The sequence below is a fragment of the Thamnophis sirtalis genome, unplaced genomic scaffold, assembly GCF_051295495.1.
Source record: "Thamnophis sirtalis isolate CommonGarterSnake01/CBP01778 unplaced genomic scaffold, rThaSir2_p1.2 scaffold_3, whole genome shotgun sequence".
NCBI lineage: Eukaryota > Metazoa > Chordata > Lepidosauria > Squamata > Natricidae > Thamnophis > Thamnophis sirtalis.
The window spans coordinates 164,759,353-164,775,126 of record NW_028261383.1 but is presented as its reverse complement, the minus strand read 5'-3'; the positions used below and the strand labels follow the sequence as shown (position 1 = coordinate 164,775,126).

General features: G+C 39.9%; 2 protein-coding genes across 2 annotated transcripts; both read right to left on the bottom strand.

The window, feature by feature from the left end:
• Positions 1-3,582: 3,582 nt before the first annotated feature.
• LOC148048321 (lysozyme C, milk isozyme-like) lies at positions 3,583-6,702 on the bottom strand. Its single transcript, XM_087710698.1, has 4 exons — positions 6,479-6,702; positions 5,549-5,710; positions 4,763-4,841; positions 3,583-3,867 (listed from the first exon to the last, which is right to left on the bottom strand). The coding sequence occupies exons 1-4, from the start codon at positions 6,612-6,614 to the stop codon at positions 3,801-3,803; spliced, it is 444 nt and encodes a 147-aa protein (XP_087566824.1). The 5' UTR covers positions 6,615-6,702; the 3' UTR covers positions 3,583-3,800.
• A 2,549-nt stretch (positions 6,703-9,251) lies between these two features.
• Positions 9,252-12,462, bottom strand: LOC148048320 (lysozyme C, milk isozyme-like). Its single transcript, XM_087710700.1, has 4 exons — positions 12,116-12,462; positions 11,181-11,342; positions 10,284-10,362; positions 9,252-9,536 (listed from the first exon to the last, which is right to left on the bottom strand). Exons 1-4 carry the CDS (start codon positions 12,249-12,251, stop codon positions 9,470-9,472), a joined length of 444 nt encoding a protein of 147 aa, XP_087566826.1. The 5' UTR covers positions 12,252-12,462; the 3' UTR covers positions 9,252-9,469.
• Positions 12,463-15,774: the final 3,312 nt, after the last annotated feature.

The following is a 15,774-nucleotide window of genomic DNA, read 5'->3' as shown; positions in this document are numbered from 1 at the left end:
CTTGTGTTTTTGAGAACATTTGAATTTGCCGCTCAAAGATGGCTGCTCGATGTTGCGCAGTGCTCCAGGCTGGATTGACTTGCTGGATTATCATGTTCTTTTTGTTGCCTAGTTGCCTTCCAATCCCATCCTCGTCACCAGTGAATGAAGGCACACTCAGGCTTCAGAGTAACAAACAGCTCTTTATTAGTACAAGTCAACTATGTACAATCCAGAGAAGGTTCAGTCTGACAGCAGCCCTTTTATAGGGAGCTGTCAGACCCTTCGACCAATCAGATTGAATATCTGTTCCTGCTGGAACAGAGGACCTTGGTGTAAACCATGGGTCGTCAGCCTGGTCCCTACCGCCCACTAGTGGGCGTTTCAGGATTCCAGGTGGGCAGTAGGGACTTTGGAGGTTAAAATCTCCTTTTGAGCGAGTGTAGTTACAAAATAGGAGAAGCAAACACGTGGGGAGGGGAAGGGAGGAGGGGATAGCAGGGACAGCCGGAAGCCAATCAGAGCAGTTGCAAAATAGGAGAAGCAAACACATGGGGAGGGGAGGAGGGGATAGCAGAGACAGGCAGAAGCCCAACAGAGCAGTTGCAAAATAGGAGAAAGAAAAGTTATAGGTAGGAGAGAATTGTTGGCTAATAATAATAAGTGGGCTAACTAGCTCAGCCTTATTTTTGTATATTGCCTTAAGGAAGGTAAAAAAAAAGGAGATAAAAAGGAAAAGATAAAAAAACAACAAAAAAGGGAAGAAAAATGGAGAAAAGGGGATAAAATAAAGGAAGAGAGTAAGCAGTGTTTAGTCTGGTTCATAAATTAAGTTTTGTTATAAAATAAAATAAAGAAATAAGTAAAGGAAGGAGAAGGAGAAAATAAAAAAGGGAAAAAGAGATCCTTGATATAGTGAAATACTATAAGAAAGGTAAAGAAGAAGAAGACAGGAAAAGGAATTTTTTTTATGGTGACACTTAATAAAAATTTGCACCTAATACAGCATTGTTTTTGGTGTTTGTAACAAAAGGGAAAAGAGGAGGGAAAAAAGCACTGTGTGAACTGCAGATCAAAACGTAAGAGTAAAAGTAGTTGTTAAATTGTGAAACAAATTTGAACCCATGTCTGAAAAAAAGAAACATGCTCATGGCTATTTACCAGAGTATCTGAAGATGGGTTTCATTGAATCTGTTACAAATAAACAGCTTCCAATGTGTTTACTGTGCCACAAGGCTTTATCTAATGAAGCAATGAAGCCAAGTCGATTGTGAGAACATCTTGCTACAAAACATTTGCAAGATAAAGATAAGCCCATTGAATATTTTCAAGAAATCTATAAAAGATTTCAAAATCGTTCAATAATAGCTGCATCATTTCAAAAACAACATCCAAAAAATGAGGATGGATTAACTGCAGCTTATTGCATATCACACTTAATTGCAAAAAGTGGTAAAAAGTCATAATATTGGAGAAACTTTGATAATACCCTCTATCAAAGTATTTATCTCAACAGTAATGCATCAGGATATACCGGAAGTTTTAAAAACATTGCCCCTTAGTGATAACACAGTAAAGAGACGCATTGACGAAATGGCAGCTAATGTTGAAAATAAACTTATAGGTATTCTCCAAAATTCTTCATTTTCCATACAATTGGATGAGTCTGTCATTGCAGATAATAATGCCCTACTGAAGACATATGTACATTATCTTGATGAAAGCAATACATTGCAAGAAGAAATGCTATTCACTGTCAATCAGATTACAGATACAAAAGGATTATCAATATTTAATGGTGTGAAATCATACTTTGCAAAAAATAATATACCCTTGAACAATATTGTTGCATGTGCTACTGATGTGTTGTGCACAGACAACATATTGTAGGAAAACATTTAAGTACAAGTCTCCATTCATCATTAAGTATAATTATTATTATAATTATTAAAGCTGTAAATAAGATCAAATCTAATGCAAATTGTGATAGAATGTTTTGACAGCTGTGCTAGGACAATAATGAGCAGTTTATTAGGTTACTTTTTTAAAAAAATAGCAATAGCAGTTACACTTATATACCGCTTCATAGGGCTTTCAGCCCTCTCTAAGCGGTTTACAGAGTCAGCATATTGCCCCCAACAACAATCCGGGTCCTCATTTTACCCACCTCGGAAGGATGGAAGGCTGAGTCAACCCTGAGCCGGTGAGATTTGAACAGCCGAACTGCAGAACTGCAGGCAGCTGAAGTAGCCTGCAGTGCTGCATTTAACCACTGTGCCACCTCGGCTCTTTTATACACAGAAGTTCGGTGGCTCTCAAAGGGTACATGTTTGTCTCGTTTTGTTGCATTATTTGATAGTGTTGTACAGTTTTTTGAAAGTGATAATGAGGCTGGTCTCTATGAACAGTTAAAAACCATAAAGAATGATGCCTTTGATTTGGCAGACATTTTGAAGAGATTTTAATGAAATTAATTTGCAGCTTCAAGGAGCCAATATAACTTTTATAAGTTGCAAAAACATTTTGTCATTATTTATTGAAAAGCTTGATCTTCTCCGTCATAATATTTTAAAGAGAGAATTTCATCAGTTTCCTGAATTGTCTTCTATAAACAATGATGTAACTCCGGGGGATATTGAAAGATTCAGTAGCCACCTCAACGAACTCAAATTGGATATGGAAAAACGATTTCAAGATATTTAAAACTTAAAGGTGTATGACTGGATGATAAATCCTTTTACAGCAAATGTTGCTGAGGTTGATATAACTTGCCAAGAAGAACTATTAGAACTTAAATATGACGAAGAGACTAAATGTAATTTTGGCAGTGGTGCATACCAAAAACTCTGGCAAAATAAAAAAAAATGCCTGCATTATATCCAAATATGTTCAATTTATTGATACCTTTCCCTACCACATATCTTGTAGAATCAGGCTTTAGTGCTGTTAATCATATTATGAGCAAACAGAGAAACCGTCTGAATATCACCAAAAGAGGAGACCTTCGTTTGTTCCTTCGAATCGAACCAAATGTCAAATATTTAGTCTCGCAGCATCAGCCTCAAAAATCTCATTAATCACTAGTAAAGCTAATTTCAATTTACTTTATTGTTTTCTAATTAAACTTTATAAAGTTAAAAACATTATAAACATGCATAAAGTAGAAATAAAAAGATAAATGTACGTACATTTCTTTTTTAAAAAAATACCCTCCTTTCTAAAAAATATTCCGCACTTGCGCAAAAACTGGCGGGCGGTAAGGAAATTTTTCCATCAAGAAAGATCCATTAGTGGGTGCTAGATAGAAAAAGCTTTCAGACCCTTCAACCAATCAGATTGAATCTGTTCCTGCCGGAACAGAGGACCTTGATGTAAACCATTACCAATGTTTCTGGTATCTATCACAGACCTCAGTTTTTCTTATAGCAAAGACTAAAAGCCAAGCTTTAACATAACTGGAGGTTGACCATAGAATTTCTCTGGCCTAGGATGCCAATCTACCAGTTGAAAAACTGCTCTGCCATTAGAATGATTGGTGGCCAGTTCAATTATGTTGGAATAATGAAGGATGAAAGGAAATAAAGCATGAAACAGAGAAGGGGATAATGCACAATACTCATTTTATTGAAGCAATTTTAAAAAGCAAAATCTTTTCCTCTTCCACCCAGAAACCATTTCAAAACCATTGTTTGTATGCAAAGAAACTCATTCTTCCCAATATGTGGAGTGTAGGCATAGAATCAAACTGCTCAGTGTGGTTATATAAGGAATAATATTGTTTTCATGACAGGAGGAGAAAGAAAAATGAAGGATCATCACATTCAGAGCCTGCAGCCACTGGTCCATTTTGACAGATTTCTTCCTTTGCAGTATTTTTTCCAGGCAAACCTTAAGGAAGTAATAATAATAAAAATAAGCAGAATGCATATCTTTGTGATTCATACATGTGGTAGTTTCTTTAACACAATAATGAATCTCTACTTGGCTTTTAGATGAGCTAGTGCAATTATCTTTCATCTTTCCTGTTCGTTGACTGATAAAGTTCTTTTCTTAATTGTTTAAATGAATCTCCCTTCCTTCAGATTAAAATATTTCTTTTAGCTAAAATAATTCTGGCTTTCTATTTCTCACAGTAAAGCATACATGCGACTTAGCTGCTGACAAGCACAGAAGTGGATAATTGATGTAAAATGATTTGGAAGGAGTAATCCAGCATATAACAAGCATCAAAAGCCCCATCTTAAATTGAGTCTCGGGCTACTTTTAAAACAGGATTCAAAAGACTGCTTAAACCCATATTTTAAAGCTACAAGAATGCAAGTATAGCAATAAAAACACAATCTGTAATGATCAGAAAGTATATTTCACTACCAATCAGGGGTGGGTTTCAACCGGTTCGCGGCGGTCCCTGCGAACCGGTTGGTCAGCGAACCCGGAAGTAAGTAACTTCTGGGAACGGCGAAGGGCACACCCGCCCGCCTGCAGTCCTTACCTGGTTTTGATGAGTTCTGCGCTTCCACGCATGTGCAGGACGCATACAGCGCCTGCACGATCCCCCAGGAGCAGCTGGAGCGTCGCGCAGACGCTAGTACACATGCGTGCACTGCGCGCTTGCACGAGGACGCCGCCAGCCCCGTTCCAACTGAACCGGTTGGAACGGAGCGAGAAACCCACCTCTGCTACCAATGCTCAAAAGTTTTACAATAGTCTAAAGAAAGTAATTAAATTTCATGACTACAAGTTGCTACCCAACTGAGAAGATGTTAATGAAAGATTGACTCACCAGGCATTCATCCCATTGGGATCACGCACAATTCTCTTAGCACAAACAATATCATCTGTGATGTCATCATTTGTGAAAGCTGCCAAAAGAGGCAAATAAATAATAATAATTAGAATTTGTCCAACTCCAAATGTTTCAAAGGTATTACCAAGCAACACTTTTCATTGCACAGTTCAGTCTAGTGGTTAAGGCTCCAGGCTACAAACCAGGAGACTGTGAGTTCTAAGCTCACTTTGGAAATTAAAGCTGGTTGGGTGACTTTGGGCCAGTCACTTAATCTCAGCCCAACTCACTTCACAGAGTTAAGTTGACTTAAGGAAAATAGGGGGAAGGTATGTGTGGAACCTTGAATTGTTTATAAAAATCATAAAAGTGAAGAAATATTTAAAAAGCACTGAAGAGAGTTTGAGATTGTTAATGTGAGTGGGACAGGGGGACTTCACCACATATGAAGAACCTTTTGCTCTTTAGATAATACTGTGGTGGATGTTCTGGGGGCAGAAATTGAGATATATCTGTGTGAAGGAATTCAGAGTAGTTGTGACAAGTTGGGTAGCAGGGCACTAAATGGAAGAAGGCTAAGAGGCCAATAGAAAGCAGAGTAGCTAGATATTATCACTGTTGACCCAAACAGGAACACAAAGCAATTTTGATAGATAGTGTTGATGAGTCAATATCAATGCTATCCATCTGAAAAACTACAAGGAATACAGGCACATTATCTGATGGTGTTGAAGCACATAATAACAACAGAATTTTGGAAGCCTATCAGACTAGGTGTCTTACCACTGCAAGCCTTATTGCAGCCGTTAGCTGTATGGCCCTGATAATTGTTGCACCACCAACGGCTGTTTATCTGGAAAATCCCATACTCGCGACTGCCATTTGAGTTTCGTGGCCCCACAGCTCTGCTGTTGTATCTGCTCTGATAATAAGCCATACAGATCCCTGGAAGAAAGCAAATGGGGGATAGGCTATGAAAGATCTGTGCAGTAAATGAAAAAGCTATTCTGATTTAAAAAAAAAATAGAGCATTTATAGCATAATGCTTATATATCTTCTTATTCTTCCCTCAAGAAAGGACCCAAGAAATCCAATATATTTTGTAAATCTTCAGGGAATTAGGAATAAATCTGATTCTTGTCTCCAAGATATTCCTGGAGGTCTTAATGGCACATAAAGCCATCTCTCCTTTCTTCTCTCTTTTTAATTTGAGCCTTCCAGGGTAGAGATACCTTTCCACTGTGCATCTTTTGACAATCTGCACATGTAGAAAATCTTCTATGATGGCCCCTTCAATCATCTACTAAATTTCAATGACTTTGTGGAATTTGAAAGATCTTACCTTTTAGAGGATGTTTATCCTGGTAGGGATAAATGCTTATTCTTAAGAGAGTAAATAAAATATTCACTAAGCCATAATTGTAAAAAACCCTAAAACCACAGAGTCCAATGTCGTATAGCCATATATCAGTCCTGCAATTGTCCCAATCAGGCAACAAATTGGAAACCTACCACTTTGATTAAAAAATAATAAGGGTGTTAGTCCAGGGAGATAATTTGGGATGAGAAGAAAGCATATATTCTCATTCTCAGAACATTCAAAAAATTCATTGGGAAGGTTGATTGAACTAATTATTGAAAGATCTGCTGCATTTTGGTTCCCCCTTACAAATGTGGAACTTGCTAAGATGGAGAAAAAAAGAGTAAACTCACAGTTGCCCAAACTGTAGCCATAATATCCATCCATGCCACTTCGTTTCAGAATTGAAGCCAGTTGACATTTGGTGTATATTTTGGCTTCATTGGCTGCAATGAAGAGGAAGAGGAGGGTGAGCACTAATGCCTTCATTGCTGCAGCTCCTTGGAGGACGATGTCTGACTTCCCCAGGAAAACTACGGGATTTTATAGTCACAGCTTGAGAAACTGGCACCTCTGTAGAGATGGCAAACAAGATACGTAGCAATAATTCTGAGGTTAATATGAGCTGATAAGTGCTGAGGGCAAAGACCAAGGAGAAATCATAATTATCATTTTCAATTTTATCAGAAGCCAAAACAACAAACAGTTGACAGCATTTTAGCCGCGTGATAAATGTTGGATCAATGAACAAGCGGTGGTTTCCACTGTGTGATTGAAGCCCCAACCTTTTTTATGTGTCCACATTTGATAGATGTGAAAAAGGGACACGACTTTTATTGTGTGGTGAATGCCGCCTTCTTGACTTTTCAGACTTCTGTCCCATAGACATTCCTCTCTCTCTGGGTGACTCAACATTTAATTGAGGTTTCTGTTTGTTTGTTTCAATAAAACTCTGGTTTCCATGTATGTTGTTTTTTTTTGCCTGATGAAATTTGTGCAGTAATGCAACATATTGAAATAACCCAGTGAATTGCATTTCATTTCTTGATTTTATTGCTGTTTTACCCTTCTTACCTGTGTAAGTCATCATCAACTCTCTGTGACTACATAGATTTTTCTCCATCATGATCTGAAATTGCTGAATTCTATAACTGGATTCTGTGAATTATTCACAGCATTCACAGTGCAGTGAACTCTACATAGGCTGTCCTGGGAGACTAACCATCATCAACCAGTTACAAACACTGGTTGCAGAATATATATCCCTGCTGCTGCATTGTTGCATAAAATACATGAACACTGTATTCCAACAGTTGCCACTTATTTTCTTGGGAAATTCAGGGTAATAGTTTTTATCGGCAAAAGCTCTACATGTTTTCAGGATGCCTGCAGGATTGATTCATCTCCAATTATCTATCTAGTAAGATCTAATAGGATTGGACTATTTCAGATCTGATCGAAACCAGTAAATCTTTTGGCTCCCAAGAAGCAAGAATCTGGCTTCCCTGAGATCCACACAGCCTCAATTCTGCTCTTTTTTGAAAGATTTTGACTTCCTGAGCACCTTGTTGCTTCCTCAGTCACTGGGCCAGTGAGTTTGAGTCATTATTATGAATGTGTGTGTTTCACACCTCTTTTACATGGTTTTAAATTATTACTATTTTTTAAAATTTGCTTTTAGAGAAATGGAATTTATAAAGAGAAAAACAAATTGTTGTCAAGTGTGAGACTCGAACTCCATTTTCAGTGCACAAATTCCTTCCTCTTTCCCCTTCCCTTCCTTTTGTAAAAGAGTTTGTTGTCAACAATCTTTAAATTTTGGAAATATTAGAGGACACTGTGAGACTAGGCTGAAGTTTCTATACCTAAGGATGAAGTAAGCATATAAGCAATGTGGAGAAAAACTCGGAATCTTGTCTAAAACGTATCTTAGGGAAAGTAGTTAAGAAAGAACTAAGTTATTAAGGAAGCAAAAGAAAATAAATATCATTTGAACTGGACAAAAGAAGTTGACCCTGAGTACATGAAACTCACCTCCCCGCCCGAAATCCCATACATAGCTACCAGACTTGTAAAACAGCAAGGTAAGAATTGCCGCTAGACTTGTCAATCAGCAAAGCAAAGCAAAGCATTTGGGTGCTAAAAGATCCACAAGCCCATCTACACGTTCAGCCATCTTTGGATCAAGTCTAGCAGCTTTTGATGAGTGCCTACTATCTAGTCGAGAAGGATGTGGATAAATTTGGATCCAGTGTTAGTTTGTGTGTATATGAGAAATACATTGGAGCCAGTGAAGTTTTGCTATTATTTTAAATTCAGTCGCTCTTCACTTGTTCCTCAATGTTCAGTTGAAAGTAATTTGAATACAGGTCTTGATGTGGGCTGTGAGTGTGGGACTGACCTTAAGCCGAACCTGGCAATGTGTATAACAACACTTTTACACTTATTTACACCCCATCTTTCATTGTGTTTATCAATCCTTTCTCCTATAGCCTGCGGCTCTTAATTTACAAAGAAAGTTACCATAAGAAAATTTGTCCAGTTGGGCTTTTTCAGTAATTGCATACTGGGATAAGAATTTTGGTTATTTACATTGTGTCAAAGAGAATCTCATTGTACATGAGGTCAAAAAAATGATCTAGAACCGTGATGGCGAACCTATGGCATGCATGCCACAAGTGGCACATGGAGCCATTTGTCACTTCTGGGTTGCTTGTAGGGCTACTTTTAGCCCTCCGGAATGTTCAGGGGCATTCCGGAGGCTTCCCTGAAGGCTCCTGAGGGCAAAAAATGACTCTACAAGGTTGCTCGTAGAGTCATATGGATAGAAAAAGCTGTCAGACCCTTCAACCAATCAGATTGAATCTGTTCCTGCCGGAACAGAGGACCTTGATGTAAACCATTACCAATGTTTCTGGTATCTATCACAGACTTCAGTTTTTCTTATAGCAAAGACTAAAAGCCAAGCTTTAACATAACTGGAAGTTGACCATAGAATTTCTCTGGCCTAGGATGCCAATCTACCAGTTGCAAATCTGCTCTGCCATTAGAATGATTGGTGGCCAGTTCAATTATGTTGGAATAATGAAGGATGAAAGGAAATAAAGCATGAAACAGAGAAGGGGATAATGCACAATACTCATTTTATTGAAGCAATTTTAAAAAGCAAAGTCTTTCCCTCTTCCACCCAGAAACCATTTCAAAACCATTGTTTGTATGCAAAGAAACTCATTCTTCCCAATATGTGGAGTGTAGGCATAGAATCAAACTGCTCAGTGTGGTTATATAAGGAATAATATTGTTTTCATGACAGGAGGAGAAAGAGAAATGAAGGATCATCACATTCAGAGCCGGCACCCACTGGTCCATTTTGACAGATTTCTTCCTTTGCAGTTGTTTCTCCAGGCAACCCTAGGAGTAAATTAGATTAAAATAATTCTTTTAGCTAAAATAGTTCTGGCTTTCTATTTCTCACAATAAAGCATACATGCGACTTATGCCCATTAGATGCTTTGGACTCTCTTCAGTACAACACAGAATACTTTTTATATTATTTACCCCAAAGCATTTTTATTCTTTGCTTTTCGATACTCAGCTGAAAAGTTTTCCATCTAATGATCTGCTGCTGTCTTCCTCTTTACTATTCATTCTATGATTGGAGGCTTCAGGAATGATCTCTCCCCGCTTCTCACTATTAGGTTTTTTACTTACCAGATCTCTGATCCCATGGAGCTCATTCCATGGAATTAGAATCCTTGTGTTCACAAGGCCCTCTGCCTAATTCTGCTGCTACCTGATCCAACTTGGAACTAAAGCCTAGTTTTTTTTAGCTGCTGACAAGCAAGGAAGTGGATAATTGATGTAAAATGATTTGGAAGGAGTAATCCAGCATATAAAAAGCATCAACAGCCCCATCTTAAATTGTGTCTCAGGCTACTTTTAAAACAGGATTTAAAAGACTGCTTAAACCCATATTTTAAAGCTACAAGAATGCAAGTATAGTAATAAAAATACAATCTGTAATGATCAGAAAGTATATTTCACTACCAATGCTCAAAAGTTTTACAATAGTCTAAAGAAAGTAATTAAATTTCATGACTACAAGCTCAGTTGCTACCCAATGTTACATGTAGAAGATGTTAATGAAAGATGACTCACCAGGCATCCATCCTATTGGGATCACGCACAATTCTCTTAGCACAAGCAATATCATCTATGATGTCATCATTTGTGAAAGCTGCCAAAAGAGGCAAATTAGTTTTAGTTTTAGTTTAGTTTTAGTTTTATTATTATTTATAGGCCGCCCTTTTCCCTGAGGGGACTCAGGGCGGCTTACAAAATATAGGGAGGGGTGTACAAGACAACAAGACAAAGAAAATTAGAATTTGTCCAACTCCAAATGTTTCAAAGGTATTACCAAGCAACACTTTTCATTGCACAGTTCAGTCTAGTGGTTAAGGCTCCAGGCTACAAACCAGGAGACTGTGAGTTCTAAGCTCACCGTGGAAATGAAAGCTGGTTGGGTGACTTTGGGCCAGTCACTTAATCTCAGCCCAACTCAATTCACAGAGTTAAGTTGACTTAAGGAAAATAGGGGGAAGGTATGTGTGCAACCTTGAATTGTTTATAAAAATCATAAAAGTGAAGAAATATTTAAAAAGCACTGAAGAGAGTGTGAGATTATTAATGTGAGTGGGACAGGGGGACTTCACCACGTATGAAGAACCTTTTGCTCTTTAGATAATACTGTGGTGGATGTTCTGGAGGCAGAAATTGAGATATATCTGTGTGAAGGATTTCAGAGTAGTTGTGACAAGTTGGGTAGCAGGACACTAAATGGAAGAAGGCTAAGAGGCCAATAGAAAGCAGAGTAGCTAGATATTATTACTGTTGACCCAAACAGGAACTCAAAGCAATTTTGATAGATAGAGTTGATGAGTCAATATCAATGCTATCCATCTGAAAAGCTACAAGGAATACAGGCACATTATCTCATGGTGTTGAAGCAGATAATAACAACAGAATTTTGGAAGCCTATCAGACTAGGTGTCTTACCACTGCAAGCCTTATTGCAGCCGTTAGCTGTACGGCCCTCGTTATTGTTGCACCACCAACGGCTGTTTATCTGGAAAATCCCATAGTCGCGACTTCCATCCCAGTTTCGTGGCCCCACAGTTCTGCTGTTGTATCTGCTCTCGTAATAAGCCATACAGATCCCTGGAAGAAAGCAAATGGGGGATGGGCTATGTAAGATCTGTGCAGTAAATGAAAAAGCTATTCTGATTTTTTTTTAAAAACAAACAAAGCATTTATAACATAATGCTTAAATACCTTCTTATTCTTCCCTCAAGAAAGGACCCAAGAAAGCCAATATATTTTGTAAATCTTCAGGGAATTAGGAATAATTAGGATTCTTGTCTCCAAGATATTCCTGGAGCTCTTAATAACACATAAAGCCATCCTTCCTTTCTTCTCTCTTTCTAATTTGAGCCTTCCAGAGAAGTGGTACCTTTCCACTGTGCATCTTTTGACAATCTGCGCATGTAGAAAATCTTCTATGATGGCCCCTTCAATCATATACTAAATTTCAATGACTTGGTAGCATTTGAAAGATCTTACCTTTTAGAGAATGTTTATCCTGGGAGGGATAAACGCTTATTCTTAAGAGAGTAAATAAAATATTCACTAAGCCATAATTGTAAAAAACCCCAAAACCACAGAGTCCAATGTCGTATAGCCATATATCAGTCTGGCAATTGTCCCAATCAGGCAACAAATTGGAAATCTACCACTTTGATTAAAAAATAATAAGGGTGATAGTCCAGGGAGATAATTTGGGATGAGAAGAAAGCATATATTCTCATTCTCAGAATATTCAAAGAATTCATTGGGAAGGTTGGTTGAACTAATTATTGAAAGATCTGCTGCATTTTGGTTCCCCCTTACAAACGTGGAACTTGCTAAGATGGAGAAAAAAAGAGTAAACTCACAGTTGCCCAAACTGTAGTCATAATATCCATCCATGCCATTTCGTTTCAGAATTGAAGCCAGTTCACATTTGGTGTATTCTTTGGCTTCATTGGCTGCAATGAAGAGGAAGAGGAGGGTGAGCACTAATGCCTTCATTGCTGCAGCTCCTTGGAGGACGATGTCTGACTTCCCCAGGAAAACTACGGGATTTTATAGTCACAGCTTGAGAAACTGGCACCTCTGTAGAGATGGCAAACAAGGTATGTAGTAATAATTCTGAGGTTAATATGAGCTGGTAAGCAAAGACTAAGGAGAAATCATAATTATCATTTTCAATTTTATCAGAAGCCAAAACCAACAAATAGTTGACAGCATTTTTAGCCCAGTGACAAATGTTGGGTCAATGAATAAGAGGTGGTTTCCAACCTTTTTTATGTGTCTACATTTGATAGATGTGAAAAAGGAACACGGCTTTTATTGTGTGGTGAATGCCGCCTTCTTGACTTTTCGGATTTCTGTCCCATAGACATTCCTCTCTCTCTGGGTGACTCAACATTTAGTTGAGGTTTCTGTTTGTTTGTTTCAATACAACTCTGGTTTCCATGTATGTTTTTTTTTTGCCTGATGAAATTTGTGTAGTAATGCAACATATTGAAATAACCCAGTGAATTGTATTTCATTTCTTGATTTTATTGCTGTTTTACCCTTCTTACCTGTGTAAGTCATCATCAACTCTCTGTGACCACATAGAGTTTTCTCCATCATGATCTGAAATTGCTGAATTCTGGATTCTGTGAATTATTCACAGCATTCACAGTGCAGTGAACTCTACATAGGCTGTCCTGGGAGACTAACCATCATCAACCAGTTACAAACACTGGTTGCAGAATATATATCCCTGCTGCTGCATTGTTGCATAAAATACATGAACACTGTATTCCAACAGTTGCCACTTATTTTCTTGGGAAAATCAGAGTAATAGTTTTTATCGGCAAAAGCTCTATATGTTTTCAGGATGCCTGCAGGACTAATTCATCTCCAATTATCTATCTAGTAAGATCTAATAGGATTAGACTATTTCAGATCTGATCAAAACAACAAATCTTTTGGCTCCCAGGAAGCAAGAATCTGGCTTCCCTGAGATCCACACAGCCTCAATTCTGCTCTTTTTTTGAAAGATTTTGACTTCCTGAGCATCTTGTTGCTTCCTCAGTCACTGGGCCAGTGAGTTTGAGTCATTATTATGAATGTTTGTGTGTTTTGCACCTCTTTTACATGGTTTTAAATTATTACTATTTTTTAAAATTTGCTTTTAGAGAAATGGAATTTATAAACAGAAAAACAAATCGTTGTCAAGTGTGAGACTCGAACTCCATTTTCAGTGCACAAATTCCTTCCTCTTTCCCCTTCCCTTCCTTTTGTAAAAGAGTTTGTTGTCAACAATCTTTAAATTTTGGAAATATTAGAGGACACTGTGAGACTAGGCTGAAGTTTCTATACCTAAGGATGAAGTAAGCATATAAGCAATGTGGAGAAAAACTCGGAATCTTGTCTAAAACGTATCTTAGGGAAAGTAGTTAAGAAAGAACCAAGTTGTTAAGGAAGCAAAAGAAAATAAATATCATTTGAACTGGACAAAACAAGTTGAGCCTGAGTACACGAAACTCACCTCCCTGCCCGAAATCCCATACATAGCTACCAGACTTGTCAATCAGCAAAGCAAAGCAAATCAAAGCAAATCAAATCAAAGCAAAGCAAAGCAAAGCAAAGCAAAGCAAAGCAAAGCAAAGCAAAGCAAAGCAAAGCAAAGCAAAGCAAAGCAAAGCAAAGCAAAGCAAAGCAAAGCAAAGCAAAGCAAAGCAAAGCAAAGCAAAGCAAAGCCGGGCCCCGCCTGGTCAACTGGATGGCCAGCAGGGAAAGCAGCGAGAAAGCAGGTGAGTGCGCAGGAGGAACTGGCCTGGCCTTCAATGCTCCATCCTGCAGGGGTGGTGGCGATGAGCGGTAATGGAAGGGAGTCCCAGGACAGTATCCCTGCTTCCTTCCTCCGAGAGCCGGCTTGGGGGATGGCCAGCCTCCCCTGCGGCTGTGCCCTTTGCTCCATGCCCCTGCTGGATGAAGCATTGGAGGCCAGGCCAGTCCCGCCCACGCACTGCTTTCCTAGATGGCCATCCAGCTGATCAGGTGGAGCCCGGACTGCAGCCGACAAGGAGGGGGCATGTGCGGGGCAAAATGGGAGGCATGCTGTTGGCAGGTCTGTGTGGAGGGAAGAGTGTAGCAATGGGGGAGGCTGGCCATACCCCCAAGCTGGCTCTCAGAGGAAGGAGGCAGGGATGCTGGCCCGTGGCTCACTTCCCTTACCCTTTGCTGCTGCTGCCCCTGCCATTGCTACTGCCGCCCAGGCTGGATAGAGCTTTGGAACCCAGGCCAGTTTTTTGCTGGTTTTTTGGCCATGACTAAGTGGGGGGGGGGCATGTGACCTGCAAGGTTGTGAAATTCCATCCCTACCAGAGAAATCCGGAACCCTGAGAAGATGGCTGTGGTGCTTCGAAGGCTACTTGCACTGCGGTCCTGCAGATGTCGCCTCAAATATATGTAGCCTTGAGTCCAGCGGTCTCCATTCCTAGTAGGAATTGAGTGGCAACCTGCAACGTTGTGAAATTCTGTCCTGTGGGGAATTTTTCAAGGTGGCTCACAAAGAGAACGAAGCGGGCACGGCACACGCAGAGTTGCCGCTTCTTCTTTGCAAGAGCTGAGGATGGAAGAGGAGCTGAGGAACTGCAGGGAGCCTCCCATGTGGACCCCACCCAGCCTTCACCTGCACCTCCGTACTGGCCAGCATCTCCCAAAGCCGTTGCCATTGTAGCTACAATAGGGACGGGGGGGGGGGGGCAGGCCAGCAAGCTGGGTGCTTGAAAATTCCCCACGGGTTACAATCACAATCTTGCAGGATGCTAATCACTTCTTACTAGGAATGGAGACCACCGGACTCAATGCTACATACATTTAAGGTGGCATCTGCAGGAGCACAATGCAAGTAGCCTTCAAAGTGCCACAGCTGTCTCTTCTCGGGGTTCTGGATTTCTCTGGTAGGGATGGAATTTCACAACCTTGCAGGTCACATGCCCCCCCCCCACTTAGTCATGGCCACAAAACCAGCAAAAAACTGGCCTGTAATGATCAGAAAGTATATTTCACTACCAATGCTCAAAAGTAGGGAAAGGAAGCACCAAGACTCAGCGAACCTAAAGGGGAGAGGTGGCTGAAGGCAGCCAAGGGAGACATCTTCCCACTTGGCACTTCCACCTCCTTTCTCCCCCTTCCAAGAGAAAACGGGCCATCAAGTCAAACCTCCCATACCGCGTTCTCATTCCTGCAGGGGAGGTGGGACAGGCTAGAGCAGTGTTTCTCAACCTTGGCGACTTTAAGTCCTGTGGACTTCAACTCCCAGAATCCCCCAGCCAGCATAGCTGGCTGGGGAATTCTGGGACTTGAAGTCCACAAGACTTAAAGTCGCCAAGGTTGAGAAACACTGGGCTAGAGCACAGGTGGATGTGGATGGGTGAGCAGAGGGAATGGCTGCTTTGAGCGGAGGAGAGGAAAACACAGGCATGTAGGGCCTGCCCACTCGGCACCTGCTTCTTCCTCTTCTGGTTCTCTCTGCATGACCATTTTTATTCCC